This window comes from Mastacembelus armatus, chromosome 7 (assembly GCF_900324485.2).
Source record: "Mastacembelus armatus chromosome 7, fMasArm1.2, whole genome shotgun sequence".
Taxonomy (NCBI): Eukaryota; Metazoa; Chordata; class Actinopteri; order Synbranchiformes; family Mastacembelidae; genus Mastacembelus; species Mastacembelus armatus.
In genome coordinates, this window is record NC_046639.1 from 21,317,886 (window position 1) to 21,342,533 (window position 24,648).

At 38.8% G+C, this 24,648-nt stretch overlaps 2 protein-coding genes across 4 annotated transcripts in view; both read left to right on the forward strand.

Moving 5' to 3' along the window:
- plxnb1a (plexin b1a) overlaps positions 1-13,374 on the forward strand; it is a 52,511-nt gene extending 39,137 nt beyond the window's left edge. For 2 of the 3 annotated variants that reach the window (XM_026331874.1, XM_026331877.1), the window contains 24 exons: positions 14-183; positions 1,185-1,336; positions 1,428-1,533; positions 2,547-2,683; positions 2,815-2,988; positions 3,577-3,811; positions 3,902-4,144; positions 4,691-4,867; positions 4,993-5,141; positions 5,357-5,457; positions 5,570-5,787; positions 5,929-6,107; positions 6,198-6,264; positions 6,510-6,656; positions 6,959-7,133; positions 7,582-7,685; positions 7,846-7,930; positions 8,645-8,817; positions 9,843-10,003; positions 10,737-10,884; positions 11,326-11,390; positions 12,142-12,217; positions 12,444-12,518; positions 12,701-13,374. In XM_026331874.1, coding sequence (XP_026187659.1) covers positions 14-183; positions 1,185-1,336; positions 1,428-1,533; positions 2,547-2,683; positions 2,815-2,988; positions 3,577-3,811; positions 3,902-4,144; positions 4,691-4,867; positions 4,993-5,141; positions 5,357-5,457; positions 5,570-5,787; positions 5,929-6,107; positions 6,198-6,264; positions 6,510-6,656; positions 6,959-7,133; positions 7,582-7,685; positions 7,846-7,930; positions 8,645-8,817; positions 9,843-10,003; positions 10,737-10,884; positions 11,326-11,390; positions 12,142-12,217; positions 12,444-12,518; positions 12,701-12,805 — 3,422 coding nt within the window. In that variant the 3' untranslated portion in view covers positions 12,806-13,374. The remainder of the gene's footprint in view (positions 1-13; positions 184-1,184; positions 1,337-1,427; positions 1,534-2,546; positions 2,684-2,814; positions 2,989-3,576; positions 3,812-3,901; positions 4,145-4,690; positions 4,868-4,992; positions 5,142-5,356; positions 5,458-5,569; positions 5,788-5,928; positions 6,108-6,197; positions 6,265-6,509; positions 6,657-6,958; positions 7,134-7,581; positions 7,686-7,845; positions 7,931-8,644; positions 8,818-9,842; positions 10,004-10,736; positions 10,885-11,325; positions 11,391-12,141; positions 12,218-12,443; positions 12,519-12,700) is intronic. The other variant, XM_026331876.1, reaches the window with a different exon arrangement.
- Positions 13,375-17,512: 4,138 nt separating this feature from the next.
- Positions 17,513-23,899, forward strand: LOC113145085 (SRSF protein kinase 3). Its single transcript, XM_026331450.1, has 12 exons — positions 17,513-17,798; positions 18,597-18,700; positions 19,345-19,453; positions 19,860-19,947; positions 20,182-20,269; positions 20,496-20,602; positions 20,916-21,078; positions 21,487-21,563; positions 22,538-22,645; positions 22,887-22,956; positions 23,109-23,201; positions 23,355-23,899. Exons 1-12 carry the CDS (start codon positions 17,752-17,754, stop codon positions 23,540-23,542), a joined length of 1,242 nt encoding a protein of 413 aa, XP_026187235.1. The 5' UTR covers positions 17,513-17,751; the 3' UTR covers positions 23,543-23,899.
- The last annotated feature ends 749 nt before the right edge of the window (positions 23,900-24,648 follow it).

Genomic DNA, 24,648 nt, shown 5'->3' on the forward strand with positions numbered 1-24,648 from the left:
CCTCTTATTGCAGTGACTCTGTTCAATTGTTCAGTGGGACGGTCAGACTGTAGCCGATGTCGCACTGCAGATCCAAAGTATGGTTGTGTTTGGTGTGGTGGTGCTGCCAGCTCTCGCTGTGTGTACCAGGACTCCTGCACTGATGAGATCAAACACACCTGCCCTGCACCAGTCATTCTCTTTGTAAGAATTTTTTATTTTCTTTTAAACATTTTGTAGAATTAAGTGAATAATGATTTTATGCACATGTTTATTTGTATTGAAAATAGTCTCATTCCTAAGAAAATTGCTAGTTTTCAAATATATTGTAAATTGTCCAACTTTGTATGCAACACAGTTTCAAACTAACCAGGAACTGCATCTATCCACTCTCTATACCACTTAGTTTATTTCAGGGTCATAGTGGGGGCGGGAGGCAGGGTACATCCTGGACAGGTCAGTCTATCCATCACAGGGCTCTTACCAAGGACTCTATGGTTTTTCAACTTCACACCCTCATCGTTCTATTTATTTCCTGTTCATTCAAAAAATTGAGATAACCACTCACATTAAAACATGATCAAATGGTTTTGGATGTCACACCTTGGCTTTAGTTTGTGCCACTCAAGTGTCACTGTGTTTGCTCACATTTAATTTTTCTATGGACTTTGTTTACACTGAAGCTGCCTGAAATATGATTTTGTGGGTGTTTTTTTTTTTTTTTTGACTGACATTTTTACTTTTATCACAAGCTAGACAGTGATGACAAGATAATGCTGTATGTATAGAATAGTAGGTAGTGTGTGATCTATAACAATACATCAGATAATCCTTTTTATATAAAATCTTAATAAGCCAAGGAACTTGCACATAAAATATTTCCACCTTAACTGTAGTATAAAATTAAAGTACCATGTGTTTTATTATGCTGAACCATCTAAGCATCACTGTGGAAATTGAGGTTTGTTGTAAATAAATAAGATAATTTTTTTCTGCCTGCACCATACCATAAACCCACTTTTATAAATTGTATTGAGCCATAACTTTATCATTACATCCCTACTGGACCCCCACCTTAATGCCCTGCTGTCACAATATCTGAGGTGTTATGTCTGCTTGGCGCTGTCTGACAGATCACATGTGGATGGTGATTTTGTGAATGTGCTGGATACACATTTCATACTTTGGGTCCTCTTGTGTTCCAGCTGGACCCAGTATCGGGCCCCGTAGAGGGAGGGACAGTAGTGACTATTTCAGGCTCTAACCTTGGCCAAAGAGCTGAAGACATCCAGAACTCTGTCATAGTAGCTGGGGTCCCCTGCAGTGTTATCCACAGCAGATATGAAGTCTCCTCAAGGTACATCTTCATCAGACCTCAGAGTAAACTGCTTGTGAAATGTTTTCCATGTTTAATTTTTATGATCTTACTGTGTGCATTTGTCCTGTAGGATAGTGTGTGAGACTACAAGCAGTGGAGGAGAGAAGAGTGGCCAGGCTTCAGTCAAAGTGAGGGGGGGAGGACTCGGATTATCGGCTCAGATCTTTAGCTTCCAGGTAAATGCAGTATTCAGTCAGGTAGTTTTTAACTGTAGCAGTGACATAGTACTTCCAGATTTTTTACTCATGTATTAGTTTCTGTGTGTTGGAGGGCTTGACATTGCAGCCAGGAGGACAACCTGTGAAATGAGGCAGCACTTTTCCTTACTGTCCTTACTGGTTTCTGTAATTCCCTACCACCATTACACAAACAGGATTTCTTTTATATCTGATGTTAAATCAGACTAAAGCAGGAAGCCAACTGAAATCTGTAACTTAGGTGCAAATAAATGCACTGATTATTTACAGAAACTACTGTAACTGCCTTTGTCCTGCAGGATTTTATAACTACCGCATGGAAAACAAGACATCTCTGGGGCATTTTCACACCCAGCAGTTATTTAGGTTTCTGGTGTGTTTCCTCTAGACTTTGGCTCAGTTACTCATGTGAGAACACAGGAATCGCTCTGGGGCTTGACCAAAACAGATGGACTAAGAAACTGCTAAGAAGTTGTATTTTCAAAATTAATTAAATTAAAATTAATTCATACTTCATTGCACAGTATGATACAAATATGATGTATCAGCAAGTTCAACATCAGGAAGCATCAAGAATAAATGTAACAGTCAACAAATGTAGCGCTTTAATGTCCATGTTTGTTTATCCAAGGAAAAAGTGGTTTCCCACAGAAGATTTCTAACCAATTAAGGAAGCGACAGCTCCCACATGGCTTTTGTTAATTAGGCTTGACTTGAAATTATGCCCTGTGTAATGTGCAATTCAGTAAAAAAATCAACTAAACTCCTTATTTACATTAAAGTAAAAGTGCTGTAGGTTTGACTGCAGGCTTAATTAACTGGCAAAAAGACCATGCAAATTAATTACTGTACTTCCTGGTTATGAGGCAGACCTCTCACTTTCCCAGAATGCCTTGGTGTCTCTTTTTATCTTGCCAATAGACCACCTACTAGTATTGGATTATTGATTCTACCTTTTATCTTTCTTCTTCACCTTCTCTGTCCATCATCAGGATCCTGTACTAAGCAGTATTTTCCCCCAAAGAGGGCCCAAAGCAGGGGGCTCAGTACTTACCATCAGAGGTCGGAGACTGAGCACTGGACACCCGAGTGAAGTCAGTGTCCTAGTTGGAGGAGTGCCATGTATAGTGTAAGTGTCTTTAGTTAACCATGAATTTTAATAACAAGCATTATCTTCATGTAAATGAACAATGTATTTCACTGTTTTGTGAGATAAAATATCCAGAAATTAGATAAATATGTGATACATCTTTCTCTCAGCCAAAACATCCAGGAGGATCAGATAAGCTGTTTAACCAGAGGCAGCAACAGAACAGGAGAACATGGCATCACTGTTCGATTTGGTGGGGCAGAGCGCCACCTGCAGGGTTTGGTGTATCATTACACCCCAAACCCCAACATCACAATGGCTGCTCCATCCAAAAGCTTTCTCAGGTGCAGTGGTCTAAAGTAACTAAACACATTTACCTAAGTGCTGTTCTTTCTCACATAAAGATAAGTTTGTACATACAAAACTGTCACTTACTAGAAGATAAGTTGTATACCCTATACTATATCACATATCAGTATATATCAGCTTTATTTCTTTTTTATTGTTTGGTATAAATGCCATGTAAAGGTTGTTTTTTTTTTTGTTTTTTTTTTTTTAAGTCTGTAATGTACTGACAGTATGATGTAGAATTTTAATTCCCCTACACTGCTAAACCCCCCAAAATCCCAGAAGCACCCACAGCTGAAATGATCTCAGTGTCCTCAATGGGAGCTATAGCACTGGTCTTTCTATTAAGATAAGATATCATTTGAATTTACCAAAAAAAAAAAATACCTGTATTGCAACATATTGTAAGTTGCACTGCTATATATCATTACTTAAGCCTACAGTGTGTTAAACAACAGAAAAATAATAATATCCAGTTTTTAAGAGTGAAGGATGACTGATGTTTCATGACACGTTGTGACTATAAGAGAGAAAGATTGAGGTCTTTATCTTAACTTAAAACCTCCCACCACTCTCCTCTATAGTGGAGGCAGAATCATCAGAGTTTATGGTCAGAACCTGGATGTGGTCCAAGAGCCAAAAATGAGGGTCACCCTCAGTCCCCCTGATACTCTCCCTCCAAGGAGGAGAAGGAACATCCACAGGCAGAATGAAGGAAGCCTGAACAGAGGACCAGATCACCAGGGTCCACTGAGGAGGTGGAGGAGGATTGTCCCAGAGACAGACTGTCCTAAGGGTATGCTCTGTCATGTCAAGCAGGTATGAGAATATAATGACAAAGATATAATTGGGCTCATCAGTTTATTACATGCATTTTTATAATCTCATTGTTCTTGTACTCTTTTCCAGTATGAGTCTCAATGCACAGTGAACAGCTCCTCCCTTGTGTTGTGTCCAACCCCGGCAGTGGGCCCGGAGGCCAGGAGGGCCAGGGTCAAAGTTCATTTCCTGCTGGACAGTCTCCATTTTAAATTCAGCAATGTGGGGAATGAAGCCTTCAGCTATGAGCCCAACCCAAAGCTCTACGCACTGAACCAGAATGACCCCAACAAACCATACCACCATAAACCTGGCAGCATCATCTCTGTCGAGGTGGGTGCCATATACCTGCAAGTTAGACCTAACCTTCCTCTTTCTACTCCTGACTGTGTATAGTCCACATCTATCAACCAGACTCCAGCTATTCAGCTTGGAAAACATAGCATAGTTATAGTGTTGCAGTTATAAACACTGAACATTAGTCGTTTCATAAGTGGGACAGAGTCATTCTAAATCACACGAGCAACAGCTCTATGTTTTGTTGGTTTAAACAGCAAAAGCATTTAGTTATGAGTTGCAGCCATATTCTTTATTGCATCTCATATGTACAACCTGAGCAGCAGAAGATATGAAGTGTTGTTTAAATATGTATCTCACAAATAAAACGGAAAGATTAACTGTGAGATTCAAACTACTGAAGTTATTTTTGAAATAATCAAAACAGAAATCTGCTAGCCTGAAAGTTGTAGTACATAAATGTATATTTTAATATTTAACCCTTGAGGATGATATTGAGTCTACCTAAGCCTTTGTTGATTTTATTAAATAGTCTAGTTCATACCTTCGTACCATATCCTTTTTTTTAACATTTCCATCTAGGGAGAAAACCTGGACCTAGCCATCTACAAACATGAGGTGGAGGCTCGGATAGGGGACGGGGTGTGTTCAGTGAAGACCCTTACGCACAACCATTTGTACTGTGAACCACCGGCTCAGCAGCCCCCAGTGACAGCCAGCAGGAAACAGGATGGCCTGGACAGTCTGCCTGAATTCACTGTGAGTAAATGTTACTGAGATTCACATTCAGTGCATGTTTATATTCACTATGAGTCTACTCTAACCTGTGACCCTGGTTAGGGTAAGCAGGTGGAGAATGAAGTGTCTGTTTCTGTGCTCTCAAGGTGAGAATGGGGAACCTGAACTTCTCCCTGGGCAGGGTGCAATACGATACCCAGGCCCAGTCCACATTCCCTCTGGAAGCCCAGGTGGGAGTTGGGGTTGGAGCTTCCATAGTGGCTCTTATTGTGCTCATCATAGTGCTTGTGTACAGGTAAATACAACACTGTTTATTTCATTTTAATTCCACTGAGTTACCTCATCATCTTTAACAGGCTATAATATATAGTACATATAGTTACATGCCATAAAATGAAATATGCATTCAGTGATGTTTTTTTTTTCTACCTATCTTTATATACTTTCTCTTCTTCTGTTAACATAGTAATGTTTTTCTCTAAATGCTGTTCTTGCATCATTGTTTGTAAGGAGAAAGAGCAAACAGGCCATGAGGGACTATAAGAAGGTACAGATCCAGCTTGAGAACCTGGAGACCAGTGTGAGAGACCGCTGTAAGAAAGAGTTCACAGGTGAAATCCAAACCTTACTACAAACTAAACCAAAATAATATTACATCAATAACTGACCCCAAATAATGACATTACTCAAACTGAAGTTTTCATCCCTTTGGTCCTCCTCCAGACCTGATGACAGAGATGATGGACATGTCCAGTGATTTGGTGGGTTCAGGGATTCCCTTCCTGGAGTACCGTGCATATGCCGAGCGCATTTTCTTCCCCGGCCACCAGGAGTCGCCACTGAGACGAGATCTGGATGTTCCTGAGAGCCGGAGGCAAACTGTGGAGCAAGGGCTAGTCCAGCTGTCCAATCTGCTCAACAGTAAACTGTTTCTCACCAAGGTCAGCCAAGGTTATCCTAGATTAAATCAAGGTTTGCTTTTAGGGTGCAAACTATATATGAACTACAGGGGCATTATAGCCAATCACTATTTGCATTCACTATTTTTTTTTCTCACACTTTCTTATCACTGCTCTCTCCAGTTTATCCACACTCTGGAAGTCCAGAGGACATTTTCTCCAAGGGATCGTGCTTATGTGGCCTCTTTGCTGACTGTAGCCCTGCATGGTAAACTGGAATACTTCACAGATATCCTGAAGACACTGCTTAATGACCTGGTTGAACAGTATGTGGCCAAGAACCCCAAACTGATGCTCAGGAGGTAAGGAAGCTTTCCGCATTATTCTTGGTGATGGGCGAGGGGTTTTTCTTCAACCATAATTTATTTACACGGGTTTGTTTCCCTCTCCAGAACTGAATCAGTGGTTGAAAAGCTCTTGACAAACTGGATGTCTATTTGTCTCTTTACCTTTCTGAGGGTACGTAGAACTTTGTTGAAGAAACCTTCTCAAAAGATTCTATAATGTAAATATTTTGTGAAGTCCCTCCATATTTAAACATATGTCACAAAACCTTCCACTGAAGCCACACAGATGAAATTCTGCTTGTCATTATGTCTCCTCCTGCCAATCCTGGCTTCTTGTCCAAGGACTCTTGGACGATAAAAAAAAAAAAATCAGTTGTGTTCAGACATTGTGGACCTTCTGTCTTTCTGTTTGACCAGGAATCAGCAGGGGAATCGTTCTACATGTTGTTCAGGGCAATAAAGCACCAGGTAGACAAGGGACCTGTGGACGCTGTAACAGGAAAAGCCAAGTACACACTGAACGACAATCGGCTGCTGCGAGAGGACGTAGAATATCGCACACTGGTCAGAACATGCATATATTACAGTATATGGTTGATACAGTTTGAAGTTTGTGGCAGATAATGCTTTTTTTTTCAGGAAGGTACTTTAAATAGACTTGCTCTTTTACACTAAGCAGGGGTAAAGTGACACATGATGTAATCTTAGTCGATCTGTGTCAATTAACTAAATTAATCTGAGAAGTTTTGTTCAAACTCTACATACTTGAACATTTAAGGACTGCTGAACAAGCTGAAATCCTGGTGGTGTGTGTTTAACAGTACAAGATTTCTACCAATACACACCTCTCCTGTATGTCTGTCCAGACCCTAAATGTTGTGATGCCAGCTACAGCTGCCAGTGGAGGTACGACTGCACAGACAGTTCCAGCCAAAGTCCTGGACTGTGACACCATCACCCAAGTGAAAGAGAAACTCCTGGAACAGACCTGGAAGGGAACCTCATTTTCCCAGAGGCCACATATTGACTCGTTGCATCTTGGTATTTCCAGTTTATGTTAAATGCTTCTCCTTAGCATCTGACTGTAGTGATAAGTGAGCTGCTGAACAGATGGAGCAGTTAACCATACTACTGTGTGGGCTGGTTTCCATTTTAAGTGTGAATATTCAAGCACAGGAAATTTCTGTAGCATTAGCCATTGTAGCCACACATTCAATATGGATTATGCACAAACCCTGCTTTAGTACTGCAGGCAATCCATTTGGTAATATCATAAATGCAGTAAAACACAAACAGTTACATCTCTTGATCAAAGAATTACCAGGCCATTTGCAGCTGGATTACTTAAAAACTGAAATTGTCAGACCATTTACTTTGGGGTCTTTCACAACACCAGTGTCATCTACAGAAAGTTTTTGTTGTAGCAGCATTAAATAGTATTTCAGTGGTATTCAGTTTCTTATTGCTATGTAACCATTTTTCCCTCCAGAGTGGCGTGCAGGTGTTGCCGGTCACCTAATCCTATCAGATGAGGACCTGACATCAGTAGTGCAAGGCTCATGGAAACGCCTCAATACATTGCAACACTACAAGGTCAGAGCTAAGTCACACAAACACTAATGAGCACTAACCATGAGTGTGCAGAATATATCTGTTCGAATTGTTTGTGAAACTTGTCTCCATTCATAAAATGTGTGTATTTAATGCAGTTTTTCCTGCAGTGCAAAAGTTGTCATACAAATGTGTAATTCAGGTCCCTGATGGAGCAACAGTCGCCCTCGTCCCCAGGAACAGTAAACATCACCTCCATGACAGTCATGATTACATGCCTGGAGAAAGTGAGTCTCATGCCCTTTATTGTGGAATTTGCACACTAGAGATTTTTATAAATACATTTCAAAGATGAACACATGTGAATAAGAGCTTCTAGTAGCCAAACTGCTCTGGGCTATAATTGTGGAGGCATATAAGGAGATGATGCTAGGGACCATATTAAATGTACATGCCGAATGGCCAAGAGATCTCTACAGATTTGTATTGATTTTATTTATCAGAGATACCTCAAAGAAGCTCTCTATAGAACTGGAACTACCTTCTGTAATTACCTTCTGTAATTATATGCACAACCTTCAGTTTTTAAAAACAAATCATGCAGTATTGCCAAAAGCAAATGTTGATCAGCATACATAAGTGAATGGCTGAAATGAGTGTAAATAACCAGCAGAGGTTGCTGTTTGACCTCACTTGATAGGATGAAGCGTGAACCTGGGAGATAAGCTGCTATAGAGAAATCAGCGTCTGAATATAGCTGTTTTCTTTGAATAATTTTGCGGTCTAATTATCATAATGATCATAAAACTAATTTATGTTTGCTGTCAACAACCTCATTCACTAACACAGTTTCACACTGCCTGAAGAGGGGTAAAACAGTTCAATGGGTTATGCCACAGTCTTCACCTCAGGATATAAAAATGCCTTGTTTCATCTTTCTCAACTTGTAGCAAAACACAACCTTAAATACACTCCTTTAACTGCGATTTCCTTCTTACCAGAGACACCTATGCTGGATGATGGGGAGGAGGGAGGAGTGAGGCTTTGGCATCTGGTGAAAGCCAGCGAAGAGTCTGAGCTGCCCAAGCACAGGAGAGGTAGTCTAAGAGAAAGGGGCGGGGAGAGAGCCAAGGCAATCCCCGAGATCTACCTCACACGACTGCTCTCCATGAAGGTAACAGAGATGATCTGAATTATGTCCATCACTAGTCATGGCACTCACTAATAGCTGAACATTTTGCATAATTAAACATGACAGTTATACAGTTATATGCAATGAGTGAGATATTTTTATGTTAAGGCTATAAAAAGGGTCACTAATTTTAACTGTCTGATGATTTTCTTTGATGATATTTGACTCATGAGCCAACTAACAGTGTATGTATCCCTAAGAAGCTCCTGCCCCTTAAAGAGCAGCAGAACTTTTCTATTCTAGTGAATAAATTCCTCCAGGTGTGAACATGAAAGCTTTCATGACTAGAGCTTTGTGTTATTTTAAGGTAATATTTTCCCACAGAACACCAATGTCAATCTTGATTCAATGTAAGACTACTTTAGTTCAATCACATCAAATACAAGTCTTTAATATTCCTGTCGGCCTAACACATTTCTTAGTTAATTCTGTAGTTTGAACGCACAATAAACACATTTTGATGTAAATAGTTGCTGTGGACTATGAAGTGACATGTACAGTAAATTAACTAATACACTCTAATTCTTCCAGTATGAATTTCCCAACACTGATTTACAGTTGGTGGGATGTATAATTTCACTTACATATTGCTTACTAGTCAAAACTAAGTGGTCCGAATCTGTACAGCAGAGGTATCCTGACTTTAAGCTCCAATGAGACTGGATCACCCATTTTCCATAATCCAATATGATAGTGTAGATACCCTGGGTATATTCCCATTTCTTTCAAACCCACACTTCCAGTTCCACACAAACTTTCAAACTTTTAACCTTTAAGCCCAGTCTAATCTAACCCTGATGGGATCACTTTAATATCATCTGGGTTATTTTCTCACATTTCACTGACCTCCTGCAGAACCACAGGCTATAACACAGCTGTTTTCACAGGCTTCTCATAGCACATAAACTGACCTTCATGTGTAAAATCAGAGGAGTGCCCCTTTAATGAAAACATCTTTTCTTTGTTTCATGGTTTATTTATCTCTTTGACTTTCTCTGCTGTCTCAGGGCACACTGCAGAAGTTTGTGGATGATTTATTCACTGCGATCCTCAGCACCAGTCGTCCTGTACCTCTAGCTGTCAAATACTTCTTCGACTTGTTGGATGAGCAGGCTCTGCAGCACAATATTACAGATCCAGAGACCATACACATCTGGAAAACCAACAGGTAACCGGCCAGCAGCACCATCTTAAAAAGGTTTCATTGATATGGGACAGAGCTGGAAGCTAGAAATGTATCACAAGCCAACTATTGGTCGGCTGTCACATGAGAAAAACTATAAACATACAACAAGAGGAATTTCATTTTAAAGCCTCTTATGTCAAAATAGCCTACTACCCAGAACAAGACAGGACAACAATGGATCATATTGTTTTATATACCAGATAAAATTGAAATGCAAAGACTTTATCAGTGTTTATTTGAAGACATCTTTGTGGTGCATTGTGCATCCTTTTGCTCCATTTTGCTGTTTTGTGCCACTGTGGGCACATAGTGACAATAAAGATTCCTCCAAGACCAGTTTAGTTACAACTAGTTACAAGGAAGACATGTTATCAAAAACAACTTCAGGAGGTTCTGCATATATCATTAGTGCTGACAAATGGTTATTTAATGGTAAAGTTGAACTTTTTCGAAAATACTTGACACATTTGATTCCTCACTGACATTTAAATGAGAAGCTATGGTGCTAAAGCCATGAGACTGTTAGCTTATCTTAGTATAACATAGCAAACCAACACCAAATAAGCATTTCCTAAAATGTCAAACAATTCCTAAGAATCTGCTGGTGGTTGAAATTGAATTAAAGTTTCTTTGCATGTTTTTCAGTCTCTGACATATAAATGCTGTAATCTGAAGATCACTGTTTATATATGAATCTACTTGTCTTTCTAAACAGTCTACCATTGCGGTTCTGGATCAATATCCTTAAGAACCCACAGTTCATCTTTGATGTGCAGACCTCAGACCATGTTGATGCTGTGCTGTCTGTCATTGCACAGACCTTTATGGATTCCTGCACTATCGCTGACCACAAACTGGGACGGGTGAGCTAACTTCCCCAAGGCACTGGCTATGGAACACTGTTATTCTATACCACAGAAGATCTGCTATTAATTTAACAAATCCAAAAAAGACAATGCTGTGTGCAAGTTCTGATGTAAAGTAACACCACACAAGTGTACATTCATGTCACATCTCAGGAAGATGTCTCATATCAGGAAGTAATGTGAATATGAGTTTATTTGCTGTCTCTTAATCTCAATGCAAATAGCCTCTGACAGCAAAAATGAGGAAAAGTGGAAAGACATCAGAATTCCATAAAACTACAATTAAACTGTGTAAAATGTGTAATACAGTATCAAATTATAAAAATCACTAACAATGGTTGTAATGTGCCCTGAAGCTATGTAGTACCCATTGCATTTTACATTAGCTGCCTTATGTGATATTCAGGACATATATATGCATTTGTCCTCATTGTACAGGACTCTCCCATCAACAAGTTGCTGTATGCCAGAGACATCCCGCGGTACAAACAGATGGTGGAGAGGTAAGAGCATGGCAGCCAGCCGCCCCACTGACCTCAGGCATAAAAAACACTCTGGAAGAGAGAGAAATGAGAGAAGCAAGGAGAGAGTGAGACCTAGGACAATTTGTCAGTGCCAGACAAAGAGTATGCTAAGCCTGGGAGGCTTCCTCGCATGGATGGTCTGAGAGCAGACTGCTACACTTACTACTGTCTGCTGCACATTAAACCCTGCAGATTACACTGGTGATGTATTAAAGCTTTGATAGACAATATTTTTTTCCACTAAATCAAAAAATAATTATTATTAGCCTTCTCTAGATTAAACAGAATCACATTTATATTAACAATGGAAGCAGGTCCTCTAAGCTTTCAGCTTGTTTTGGTTTTACAACTCTGGTTCAGTTTTAGTTCATCAGCATCATTTCTTTCAGATAGCTGTTTGCAGCAAAAATGCTCTGATACACCTGCTGTATAGTACCTGAAATTGGTGGGTGTGCGTGTGAGGCCTAGTGTGTGTTTGGCTTGTGTGTGTGTATAATTACATATGATGGGGAGGGGGTGTAATAAGTTGGGACAAAGGAAAAAGTTAAAAAGATGAAAGAAAGCAAAAAATGTTCTGTTGGGTTTAGGTTGTAATGTGAGCTCTTGGTAAACATTATTAATACAATATGTGGTAATTATGTTGTCATTGTTTTCCTTTCACCAATAATTCCATGCACTCCTTACTTTCTTTTATGTACAGAACTCTATACCTTTCCTCCTCTGTCTCCAGGTACTATGCCGACATCCGTCAGACCATCTCCGCCAGTGACCAGGAGATGAACTCAGCTTTAGCAGAACTCTCCCGTGTATGTTACATGCATTTGTTTTCCCATTTTGCAAAAATAACTTTTATAAGCAAATGTGGAACACATAAATCATTTCAGGACCTAGAAGTTTCCATCTGAGTGGCTGCCTAACAAGCCAGGCTAGGATGTGGAGTTTGAAATAAAAACCAAAATGGCAATTGATGCAGCTTTTAGCACTCTCCATGCTCTGACTGTTCTCCACCTCTCTATTTTTGTCCCATAACAGAATTATGCTGCTGAGGTCAACTGTCTTGTGGCTTTACATGAGCTGTATAAGTACATCAACAAATACTATGATCAAGTAAGTATCAAAAAACAGTTGTTGAGCCATGACAGTCACTGTTCCAGGGAAGAGATTAGTGATCAGTTACAAACTCAATGGTTTATTTTCACAGTATAAATAAATATTGCCCATTGGCAAATATTTCCTGCAGAAGTTAAATAAGTAATGATTTTCATCTAACTCATTCCCCCTCCTGCCAGATTATCACAGCCCTGGAAGAGGACTCCACAGCTCAAAAGATGCAGCTTGGTTACAGGCTCCAACAGATTGCTGCTGCTGTAGAAAATAAAGTCACAGACCTATGACCCCAAGGGTGGGATACATTTTTCTTTAACCTCGAACAGAGGACAATCATCTGAAAGGATTCTGTTTTTGAATATTGTGGCATATACCATGATATGATTCTGCTGTCAGTTTGACAGGCAAACTTGTAGTGAGGTGAGTGATCTTAAGAGAATCACTGACACTGGCCAAGTTTCCCGTCCCATGTGCAGGAGGTATACACCCAAAGACTTGGAGTAAAATGCAGCTTTGAGGGGAAAGAATAAGATCAAATGTGAAATGAAGCACAACAAAAGAACTTCCTCTGAACTATGACTTTCCTATAAGGATCCCATGATTCAGCCTAAAGTGAGACATAATTTGGAAAGAGATCTTTTTGTTTTTTCTTCTGCCTCTCTGTATTTTGTTTCTTGACAAACTGCACAGAGCTTTACTCTAAGTTTACATTTATACTAACTAGTCGTCTTCTGCTGAGGAATGGATGCTGTGGGTGGGCTGGCTGAAAACACCTGAATAAGGAGGGAAATGGAAAAGAGGACCTGAGCTTTAGCGTCATCAGCTGTGGAATTTTTACCGCATTATGTCAGTCTTACACTAAAGACAAAAAGATAGTGACACTGTCAAAGAATGCCTGAACAGCCAGTCATTGTATTTGAAGGATGTTTTCATTCTGTTATTAGCTTTGTTAAATCAAGTCTTACCCTAAGCAAGTTCAGCTGTTATTAGATACTTTGGGACTTTTTTTCCAGGATAGGCCTTCTTTTTATTTTTTTATTTTATTAAGCTTCACTTGTCTTGTCTTTTGACTGTAATTTATAGATGCTGCCTAATGTGGTTTATAATGAAAACCAGTGTTTGTTTGTTTTTTTTAAGTCTTGATTTTAATTTTGTTGAGGACATTGTACATGAAAACTGTAAGACAGTTTTATTTCTGGGTGAGATACTGCTGTTGTGAATGTTCTCCTAGGAAAGGTTTCATATTTGTTAATGCAAATGTTATAAACAGCTTTTAAAATGTGTAGTACCCAAGCCGATTTAGCTGACGTGCTTATAGCTAACTCAAACTGATCTGTTCTTAAAAAAAACATGGAAGTAAATTTTAAATTCTAAATATAGATAGGCAAAAGTGCTATTAGCATTTCTATAATGTTTACTAATTCAGTGAAAAACTATGGTCTTACCATTCATGCAAAACCAAGCTTGTCTAGTTATGAAATAAATGCAAAAATATAAACATAATACACAAATGAATAAAGTATCCAAGAAATGATTTCCACATTATGTATTTTACAGTTCACAGTAGGAAAGTGGCTAACACTGTCATCTCATAGCAAAAAGGTTTTGGGTTCTAACTCTGCTCAACCACGGTCTTTTCTCTGTGGAGTTTGTGTGTTCTCCCCGTATCTGTGTGTATCTGACTTTTCTTCCTCCAGCAGTCCAAAGATTAGGGTAATTGATGACTCTAAATTGCCTGTAGGTGTGAATGTAAGAGTGTGTGTCTCTATGTGACAGCCCTGTGATTTGTCCAGTGTATACCCTGCCACTCACCCAGTGTCAGGATTATCTCTTTCCCCCATGCAACCTCTATAGGATGAGCAGTGAAGATCATGGATGGATGGATTTTATCAACTGCTTTGTCCAGTTTATCTCTTATTCATTTTTCTTTAATTCAAGTTAGATATGATCTTCCATATTTCTAAGACGTTTTGACTAATGTTCAATTTTGTCGCGCACCACATTGTCAAGTAAGTTATGTCATCCCCACATCTAAGCAACATTTTCCAGCTGATTCAGATGCACTTGTAAATTTAGTTTATTACTTATTGCTGTCAATTATAATTTCCTTTTCAGGCTAAAGAAAACTGAGAAAATCATGTTTTTCAGCTTTAATTTGGATGTATGTTTTTGGTGTCAAAGTGGGTTCCAGATTTTACCAGAGTTCATTCCTTTTCTCTTAAGACTTCAATCTGTCGACATGGTTATTAAACAAAGGTGCATAGGATCCCTGTTGCATTATGTCTTTTACTAGTTTTTTTTTCCAATTTAATTTATTGTTTATTTATTTCATTGCATATGTTGTTGGTTATTATTTTTGAGCATATCAAATAATGTTCTGCCCCTTTCATTTTGTTTAATTTAAGAAATCAAAAGCCTTTTTCATTTTTGTACCTTCTTTTCTGAACAGAGATGTGAAAATATTCAGTTCAAAATCAGGTCACAATCACCTCCCGAAGTTTCAGTGTATTCTGTATGTAGCCGCCATTTTAGAAGTAAAAGGGAAATATGACATTATGTTTCAAGCAGCTACCGTTCTTTGCCATGCACATTAGTGTTGCTTATTTGTGTATGCAAAGCTCATTTCTGATGTTATACCAGTTTCCTATACTGTAGATACATACTGTTCCTAAGTAATCCTGACTTTAGTGTTTGCTAACTAATTGATAGGATGAACCTAACAACTTAATGCGATGCAATAAAGTGGTTCCTCACACCTAACAAATGTCCGAAGTTGTTTTGCATTGTTACATTTGTGCAATGACTTAAAATGTATTTATCTCTCAAGGAAAGTATTGAAAGAGTTATTTTTAGATATTCGCTTTTTCTGTGGCCTATGAATCGGGGTGTGTGAACATTTTTCACACACACCTGATAATGTTGTATCTTGCACTGGCCTTGAACTGAGGTGTGTTGGCATCCCAAACGGTTCAAATTCCATGCGGATGTTTTCAAGAGGCAACTGTTAAATGTGTCATAAGGCTCAGTTAACAGAGGAATAGCTGAATATTTAACTGCTGTTTGTTGTTTGAGTATTAGGTGACAAATGTGTATTTGGTTTGACTAGAGGGTGATGAAATCTAGTCGCATCCAAAGGTGTTTAAAACGTGTGTATGTATGTGTGTTGTGAGTGCTAAAACTGAGGATCAGTGTGAGTCTTAAATTAGCAGCAGCATTATAGCAAGTGAATGCAGGTCACGTTTCACTCTGGTTGACGAGGGTCAGACAGGGCAAACTGATGATCAGGGAGTGTGTATGTGTGTGTGCATATGTTTGCCTGCTTAGTGTGTGTGATCTTATTACTATTTATCAGTTTAAGTGTGTCACTGTCCTCTCCAGTTTGGTAAGTAGCTGTTCTGTAATGTTGTTTCTGCTACACTGAGGAATTTGGAGCACAAATATATAATCTCTCTTATCACCTGGTATTTATCCCCCTACTAACCCAGTGATCTAGATCCATGCAGGTGCTGTTTTGATGTCTCTCCACAACACACACATACACTGATCCTGTGGGAAGTGTCTTATTACAGCTTTCTGAAAATGGAAAATAGTAGCAGCCAGCACAGGGTTTAAGGACTGAACACACATCAGACAGTAAAAGCAGGACACAGAAAAATGAAAAACAAACACCTGCACACTAATGTAATGAAATGGAACAGCTCAGCAAGGACTTAGTGGTCAGTCGAGACCATCATTTTTTACTTTTGGTACTTTAAATATATGTTGCAATTTTCTACTTCAGTACCATTTCATATTTTTCTCTGTGGTACTGTTACTTAAGTGAAGTACTTGAACACCTTTGAAGGCGTGGTTGCAGGACTGCTGTATAAAACAACATTGATTTAGCTGGGTACAGGACTAGGAGGTAGCTAGATAATAAATGGATGGACCATTTTAACTAGGTTGCTGGTTTACACATCCAGCAGTCACAGAGCAACACTGGCATTAATTTTGAGTCATGTTTGAGGTTATGTAATTCCAGTGTTTAATGTTACTCTATAGAAATGTTTCCTATGTGCCTCTGCACACTTTTTGATTGCATGCACCCTTTACTCTTTGTTTTTCTAATAGTGCTTTTTGCACTTTATATTGTTTTTGTGAGCTGCTTTAACAAATGAATTTCCTCACTGTGGGATTAATAAAATTTGATCTTATCTTAGAAATACACACTTTGCCTTTATGAAAAAGGTAGCTACTTAGTTTGACTGAACTAACCTAAAACCAAAAAAAAAAAAAAACAGATTATGATCTCCATGTTCTACTGTGCGAAAATAGTAAATAAGAACAGTTTTTCATACGGAGTCCAGAGGCCACTGAAGGCTCCACAATGCACACACAACCCTTAAACGCAACTTTTCTCCCATCTCTCTCCTTCCAGCACCTTCTGGTTTTTGTCACACTTTCTTTTTTAACACTCGTCTTCTCACTCACTCTGTCTGTGCTTTATTTCTCTGCAGCCCTTTTGCTTGGTGATATCAGCCACGAAGTCCTGTGCCATGTCAGAGGGAGTGTTAACAGCATGATGTTGTTAATAGAAAGCAGAGATTCAGGCTTTGAGATGTGGAAAGTTTGTGTCTACAGACACACACACACACACACACACAAACACCTACAGACTCATGACATCTAGTGTATATTTAGTGCACCATGTTTTCACACTGTCACTTCTTCCAAAAAGCTTCAAGTTCTTGAAGCTTAAGAATAAAGTATTTATGCAGTTATTTAGCAGTAAAGTCACTGAGTACAACATGTGCATTCACACCAGCTAATATTAGATAGGATAAGATCAACTTTACCTAAAAGGGAAATTCAGGTATAAACGTGCAATAATAACGACAATATAAGTAATATTACGGGTAACGTGTCGGTTCTTGGCCACCCTTCTCATTTGATTCTCATTCTGGTGGGGATTTCCATGTTTGGACCATGCTGAGTAGTGCTGTTGCTGTTCACAGTCTCCTGAGAGCTCAACCAGACACCTCACCCCACTCCCCAGCCGGTCAGTGGTTTTCAAGCATGAAAGCTACTGCGGTTTCTCTTGCTGTTTCCAACGCATCAATCTCTCTTCTTACTTTATGCCAGAGATTTGACCTCTGCAGACTACAGATATAAACCACATTGTAGTTCAAGGTACCAGCTCTTTTGTTCCGATTGTTCTGCTGACTTCTGCAGGCTGCAACTGCTGAAACACACTATGCAGAAGAGTCCCTGCTCAGCTTCTACAGCTGCTCAGCAGCATATGTGAGTATATGACTTCTTTTATTCAATACCTCCCCATTCCTCTTGACGTTTTGGCAGCACCTGGGTAATGTGATGCATTTTAAACCTAACATATTTTTTAACATGCACAAATGATTCAGTAAACATTTCCTTTCTTCAAGTTTTACTTTTGGTAGAAAAGGTTTTGAATGGCCCACTGTGTCTTTCAACTTTTTATGCAGTCATGAATTCTTGACCTCAGCTTAGCTTGACCTTATTTTTGTGACTACACCAGTGCAGTTTGGTGTAGCTAAGTTTAGCAGTGTATTTGACAAACAACGTGTGCCAGCATTATTTTAGGCATCAAAGCGGTGACTTAAATGGTAGTGAGAGCAGACAGGATACCGCAGTGTCAAGTCTTGATAAGTCTTTATGTCTATATGCTGTATCTTTGACAAAAAAGAGAATTATTTAGCATCTAAATGTGTATGTTCTCCATGTACAGTAAAAACAGGGGTGTCATATCTCTCATGAGACTACTGTATGTCCTGCCAGCCATTACTGTGCTCAGGTTTTTTTTTCAAGCCTGATGGGACCCAAACTCTCCCAGCCTTTGCTGCGGTAGATTTCCAAGCACCTGGAATGCAGTTATCAGGTTGCATGAACATATTGTAGAATTATTTACAGCTGAATCAGAAATAGCATAACTTCAGATGCTGATTGATAACTAAAAGTAGTTCAACTTCCCTTAACAGACTTACATGAACATAATGTAAAGGCAGAAATGCAGGAAACTACAGAACCACCTTTTCATATGACCTGCTGGTGTGTGTTTTGTAGGAGTAAGGCTGTGTCATCTTATTATTTTGGAGCCCTTGGATGCCATGAACAACTGGAGCCCAAAGACAGTCAGGACTCTGAGGACCCCAGAGAATACTGCTATGGTATGGCAGAGATTCTTAAAGCCCAATTCATGCTTTTTTGTGGCAAGCAAAAAATTGTATAATTGAGTTTGACGGTAATGTGTCTAGTTTGCAGGTCTATTGAAAAACTGAAATTTTTTACCTGATTATGGTAATTGCTGTAAGGTGAGCCAGACTTATTATAATTTATATTTTGATGAAGATTATGTAAAGAAGTGGGGGACTAAAGTAGGTCAGCTTCTATAGGATGATATATCAGCTTGGTCAGGTTTTATTTTCAGTGTCTTCTTAAGACACAACTACAACTACTACAATACTGAATAGTTTTACCGTTTTCTCAATTTGTATCACTTAAGCTGGCAGTATCTTTTTTGCCAATTTGCCATTTTGACCTTGGTCCCTGTTGCCTTGTCTGCCAACTCTGTAGGTCTCTATGTGTACCTGCTGATAAGTTTCTAAGTGTGAGATACAACAGATACTTGACACAGTAATAAATAATATACCCGCGTATTTTCATTTTTAATAGAAATTGAGATATGGTTTCAATATCTCTAATGATGCTCAATAACTGTGTGCCATGCTGGCTGAACAACATTAAATAAATAAAATAAAACCATATAAACAATTAAATAATAGATTTAACTATTTTGTTTTGATCTCCTCAGGTGGATACCACCCTGTCCAGATAGGTGACACCTTGAATGGAAGATACCAAGTGGTTTCTAAGCTTGGCTGGGGCTATTTCTCCACTGTCTGGCTGTGTCGGGACCTCAGGTACAAGAAGCTTTAATTAGGGACTGTACACAAATTACTGGGGTTGGGAGGGGCTTTTAGTTGTATTTGTATATCATTATATTATTAGAATAACTTTTAACTAATTTCACTGTTAAAAACAAAAAAAGCATAATGCAATCTCCATACACCATCATATCCAGCACTATAGTACGAAAGATAATTGTGGTCAGTATACCTACAGAGTTAGCTTATTGTGTGTTGCAGCAAACCATTAACTTAATGTTTTTATGGTGAGAAATAAAAAAAATATTAAAATAGAACTTTATATATAATATTTTTTAAGATAATTATATAAATACGTGTTTTATGACACTGATGACTCTCTTACAGTTTTCATGGATTTGGTAGAGAATGGACTGATCTGATCTGGTGTTTGTGTTAGCAGGCTTGGTCGGTGTGTTGCTGTGAAGGTGCTGAAGAGTGGAGCTGGCTTCACCCAGGCAGGACAGGATGAACTGGCCCTCTTACACTGTGTCAGTGAACTTTTGCCTGTGTTCCTTCTCTTTAATATGATCCATGTTCCTGTCAAATGTTCCTGATTTTTTCTTTGTTTGTAATTTTCCACCTTTCTTCCTATACATGCTAACACAAAATTACAATCTCCTCCACCTCATATTGCTTTGCCTTTTATTCCCTATGTTTCTCCATGTCCTTGTTTAATTCCTTCTTATTCTCACTGTTCCTGTACTCTTCTACTTTTTCATTAGGCCAGTGGTCCTATGAGTCGTCATCCCTCCAGCAAAAGAATAGTTCAGCTCCTAGATGAGTTTAAGCTGGCTGGTGTCAATGGAGTTCATATCCTTTTTTGTCATTTTTTGCACACTTATTGTAAACGTGGCACAGGGATGAGGAGTTTTCATGTGTGGAGGTGTGCGCTGATGTGTGTGTCAGTGTCATAGTATAAGAATAAATGTGTGATATCAAAAAATGATCTATGCACACTCTAATCAACAGGTTGTCAGTATGTTGGCTGACTGAAGGGGTTTGGTTTGGAAAGTTGTCCTTAATGCCTTTTGGTTAGACATGTGTCTGGTGCTTGAGCTGCTGGGGCCTGACCTGAGAAGTTGGCAGCTGTGTTTTGGCACTCCTGGACTGTTGCGGCTGTGGGTAAAACAAGTGCTTACTCAGGTAAAGCACAAGAAAGTGAATAAAAATGACAAATGTATCTAAATGAATGCAGGAAATTAAGATTATTCATAGTGGTTGCTGCTGTATTTCACTGATATTTTCATCGATATTTTATAACTGTTCTTTTGTGGATTGATAAAGGGTTTCCCAGGTCACCAGGCCTTTGGAAACCAGAGGCAGCTCACACATATGTGTATACATTCTAATTTGTTTGGGTCATGAGTTTTTCCAGGTGAACTCACAGATATGGCAGCAGTTTAATAATGGTTGTATGGAAGGAAACATCAACATAACTGTTATGCATTTTCTTTAGGTTCTGCAAGGGCTTGACTATCTTCACACTCAGTGTAAAATCATCCACACAGACATCAAGCCAGAGAACATCCTGCTGTGTCTGGAGGAGCAGTCCCACAAAGTGCCAGCAGGGAGCAGCAGCTCCTCCTCTGTACTGACTGGGAAGAAGGCCAAGTCCACAGGCACAGTTGTTTTTTTTTTATTGCTACAGTTGCTGGAGATTGTTTAAAAATGAAGTCTCAAAGCTGGGCAGTTTACAGCTGAGCTGTATGAGCAGCCATACATGGTTCATCAAATATGTATACAAGGCAGATATCCCGGGAGCCACCTTGTGTGTTATTGACGAGCTTTTTACGGCAATGTCTCTGCTTTGTTCACAACAAAGGCAGGTGGTTTATTGTAAGTGTCAACACACTTGTTTTACTGATGTCTAAACTAAAAGAAAAAAGATTCATGTAAATTTATCATGCAATCAAATGAATGTGTCCCATCTAAAATATTAGAGATGTGCAAAACCAACTGTCCAATATTTAAAATACTCTTATGATGGATGAGATTTTTAAATACCTGATTTATTGATTCTCTTTCAGATATGGAGCAAGCAAACCCATACAGTTTAAAGGAAATTACAGTGAAGATTGCTGACCTGGGCAGCTCCTGCTGGGTGGTCAGTAGTTGCTCTGTACTTCACACACTGCCATTATAAATATTAAATATAATAGTTGACATTTTTTGTACTTGTTCACCTACAAGGAGAGTCGATCTTTACAAATCATTTGAAATATACTTTCAAAGCTCCTGAAAACATATAACCTTAGTTAAATTCATTGTTGAGTTTTTGCATCTATCCACTCTCATTATGCAGATGTTAGGATTGAGATTATTGCCTGATTCTGCAGCTCCTTCATTTTAAGGACACTTATATTGAGCTTTAGTTTATTGTTTAGCTGTCAAGCCCACAGCTTTACTGTTCTTGTTCACTCTCATCGCTGTCGTAGCATAATGTATGGCTGGAGAAGACAGCAGAACCAGAAGAGTAGACAGACAAGGAGACTAATGTAGTGGACATAAGAGTCATATATTGATAGAGACCAAAAACAGACGTAACAGAATGTAAGTATTGGCCTTATATTCATCAGCTATTCAGAAAATGACACAAAAGAATAAAAATAACAAACTGCTGTGTAATCGCTGGATGTGTAAATGAACTGTTTAACAGGTTTTCTGAAATATAAAAGGTGATGATACCGTGTGTTGTGGGCACAATGTTGTTTTCAATGTCTGAAAGAAAAAAAACATCAGTCATTGCAGGTAACTGTCAAACAATCCAGTCAAATCTCAGCTAGTCTCCTTCACCAGGACTCTGTGAGTTAGGCTTTGAATCACCCCAACTGTCATCACTTTGTCACTGAAGTATGGATCAGTTCTAATTGGTGTGCAAAACAAGATGTCACCTTTTCCCATCTGACCCCTTGATTCCAATGCAGTATGATTTTTGCATCTACCTGATTTTTCAGAATACAGACTGTGTGTGCTGATTGACTAGAAGCCCAAATTTGCTGCAGATGACATCCTGAGAAAATAAACACAGAAAGGCTAAAAATAAGGGTTTGTGCCTGTTCTGTGTACGTCTTTTTTCAGTACAAACATTTCTGTGAGGAGATCCAGACCCGTCAGTATCGTTCACTAGAAGTTTTACTGGGATCTGAGTATGGCCCACCTGCTGACATCTGGAGTGTTGCTTGCATGGTAAGGAAAAAACCATCTGTTTACACTGTGAAAGATTTCAACCCAACATTTTGTGCTTTAAGGTTGAACCATTCCATTAAACAAAGATATTCTAGGGTGTTTACAATTTACCTTTCTGGGTTCTGGGTCATCATGTTCTAGGTTTGAATTATATAGCTTATTCTGCGTATCATCATCAGTCAGCTACATACATGGTAACATACAGTATCTCATCCTTTGATTTTCTCCTGCATTCTCTCAGGCCTTTGAATTGGTCACTGGAGACTCACTGTTTCAGCCCAAAGCCAGGGAGTCAATTTCCCTAGAGGAAGGTACATTTAATACTCTGTGTTGACAGAAGCCTGACAAGTTCTGAAAAGGACTAAATTAAATGACACTGTGGCTACATTATAATTGTTTCATTGTATGCTACTGTGTAGAGACATTTTGTGTGTCTGGTGTTTTTCCTCTCTATTCACTTCAGACCATATAGCCCAGATCATAGAACTGCTTGGTAAAATCCCATCAGGTGTTGCATTGTCAGGCAAATACTCTTCAGAGTACTTCAGCCGCAGAGGTAAGACTGCAGCGTCACCTTTTCAATAACTGAAGTCTGTTTGAACTCACTATACCCAGTCTGATTTTACTTGCATTGATTTCTTCCCTGTAGATCATTTTATAATTGCTACTTGTGAGCATTCTTGTGTAACACTCAGTGTTTTCCACCCAGGTGACCTGCGTCATGTTGGACCATTGAGGTTCTGGAGCCTTTATGACATTCTGGTGGAGAAGTACCACTTCATGTTAGAGGAGGCCTTGGGATTTTCAGACTTCCTTCTTCACATGTTGGATTACCATCCAGACAGGAGGGCGACTGCAGCACAGTGCCTTCACCACCCATGGCTGACTTTATCATAGCCTCACCAGCCACTTTCAGTGCATCTTTGAATTCTTATAGTGAGACGGTCCAGTGAGCCATTTACAAGACAGACTGTACTGTATATAACTTAATTCATGTTGATCCTTATTCAGCATCTGATGTGCATATATACATACATATACGTGTGCATATACATATATATCGTGTCTAGTGAGTTTGATGAGCTCTTTGGGTGCAGCTACTGTATTCACGGAAATTTAATGTTATTACTGACATTGGAGAACAAAAACTGTAACACAAAGATATTTAGAGGTGAACAAAATATAGTTTAAACATGGTTTGTCTTTTGTAGAATGCTATTAACAGATTTAAAGAATAAAGCCACATTAACTGCAGTGCAAAAATAAGTCTCAATTTTTTATTTAAACTCCACTAAATCAAAACTATGTTCCATAGAGGGTTTTGTACAACACATATTACAATGTGTACTTAGAGCTTTGAGTAAAGAAAAGCTAGAAAAAATAAGTTCTCAGACTATAGATTGTAGATTGTGTAAGAAATACAAACATAAATTACTCTGCCACCTAGTAAAACTTGTATTAACTGTTTCGCTATTTGTTTCAATTCAGCAGAAAATACAGTTTGATTTGTTTTGGTTGGCTTTGTGGCTGCTTTTTTTTTTTTTTACATTTTTATTGCGATTCAGCTTCTAAATACTTCATACTAATGTAATTGTCTTTGTACCCATTTTATCCTATTAGCCTATTATAACAGACAATGTAAACAACCATACATTGCCCCATTGGTGTTTAGACCATGGGTAACACTCCTTTAATACAACTTGTCCACCTTACTGTCATGCACCATGCAGTTATGTACATGAAATGTTTTGATTCTGGAAATGCTCTCAAACACAGCTGGTAACTGCTGTTGTATAAATTTAATTTCTTCTGAAATCTTTTGTGTGTGCCTTACAGATCAGATAAAACTGATTTGTCATTAAAACTTCAACATGTAAAAAAGTCAGATCTGTATGTCATCCTATCCAGCTGTAGGCTCGGCACTGCACCAGCGGGTTCTCTTTATAAATGACTGTATAACCACAGTCTGTCCTGACCCGGCGACACTTCCTGGGCCAAGAGGT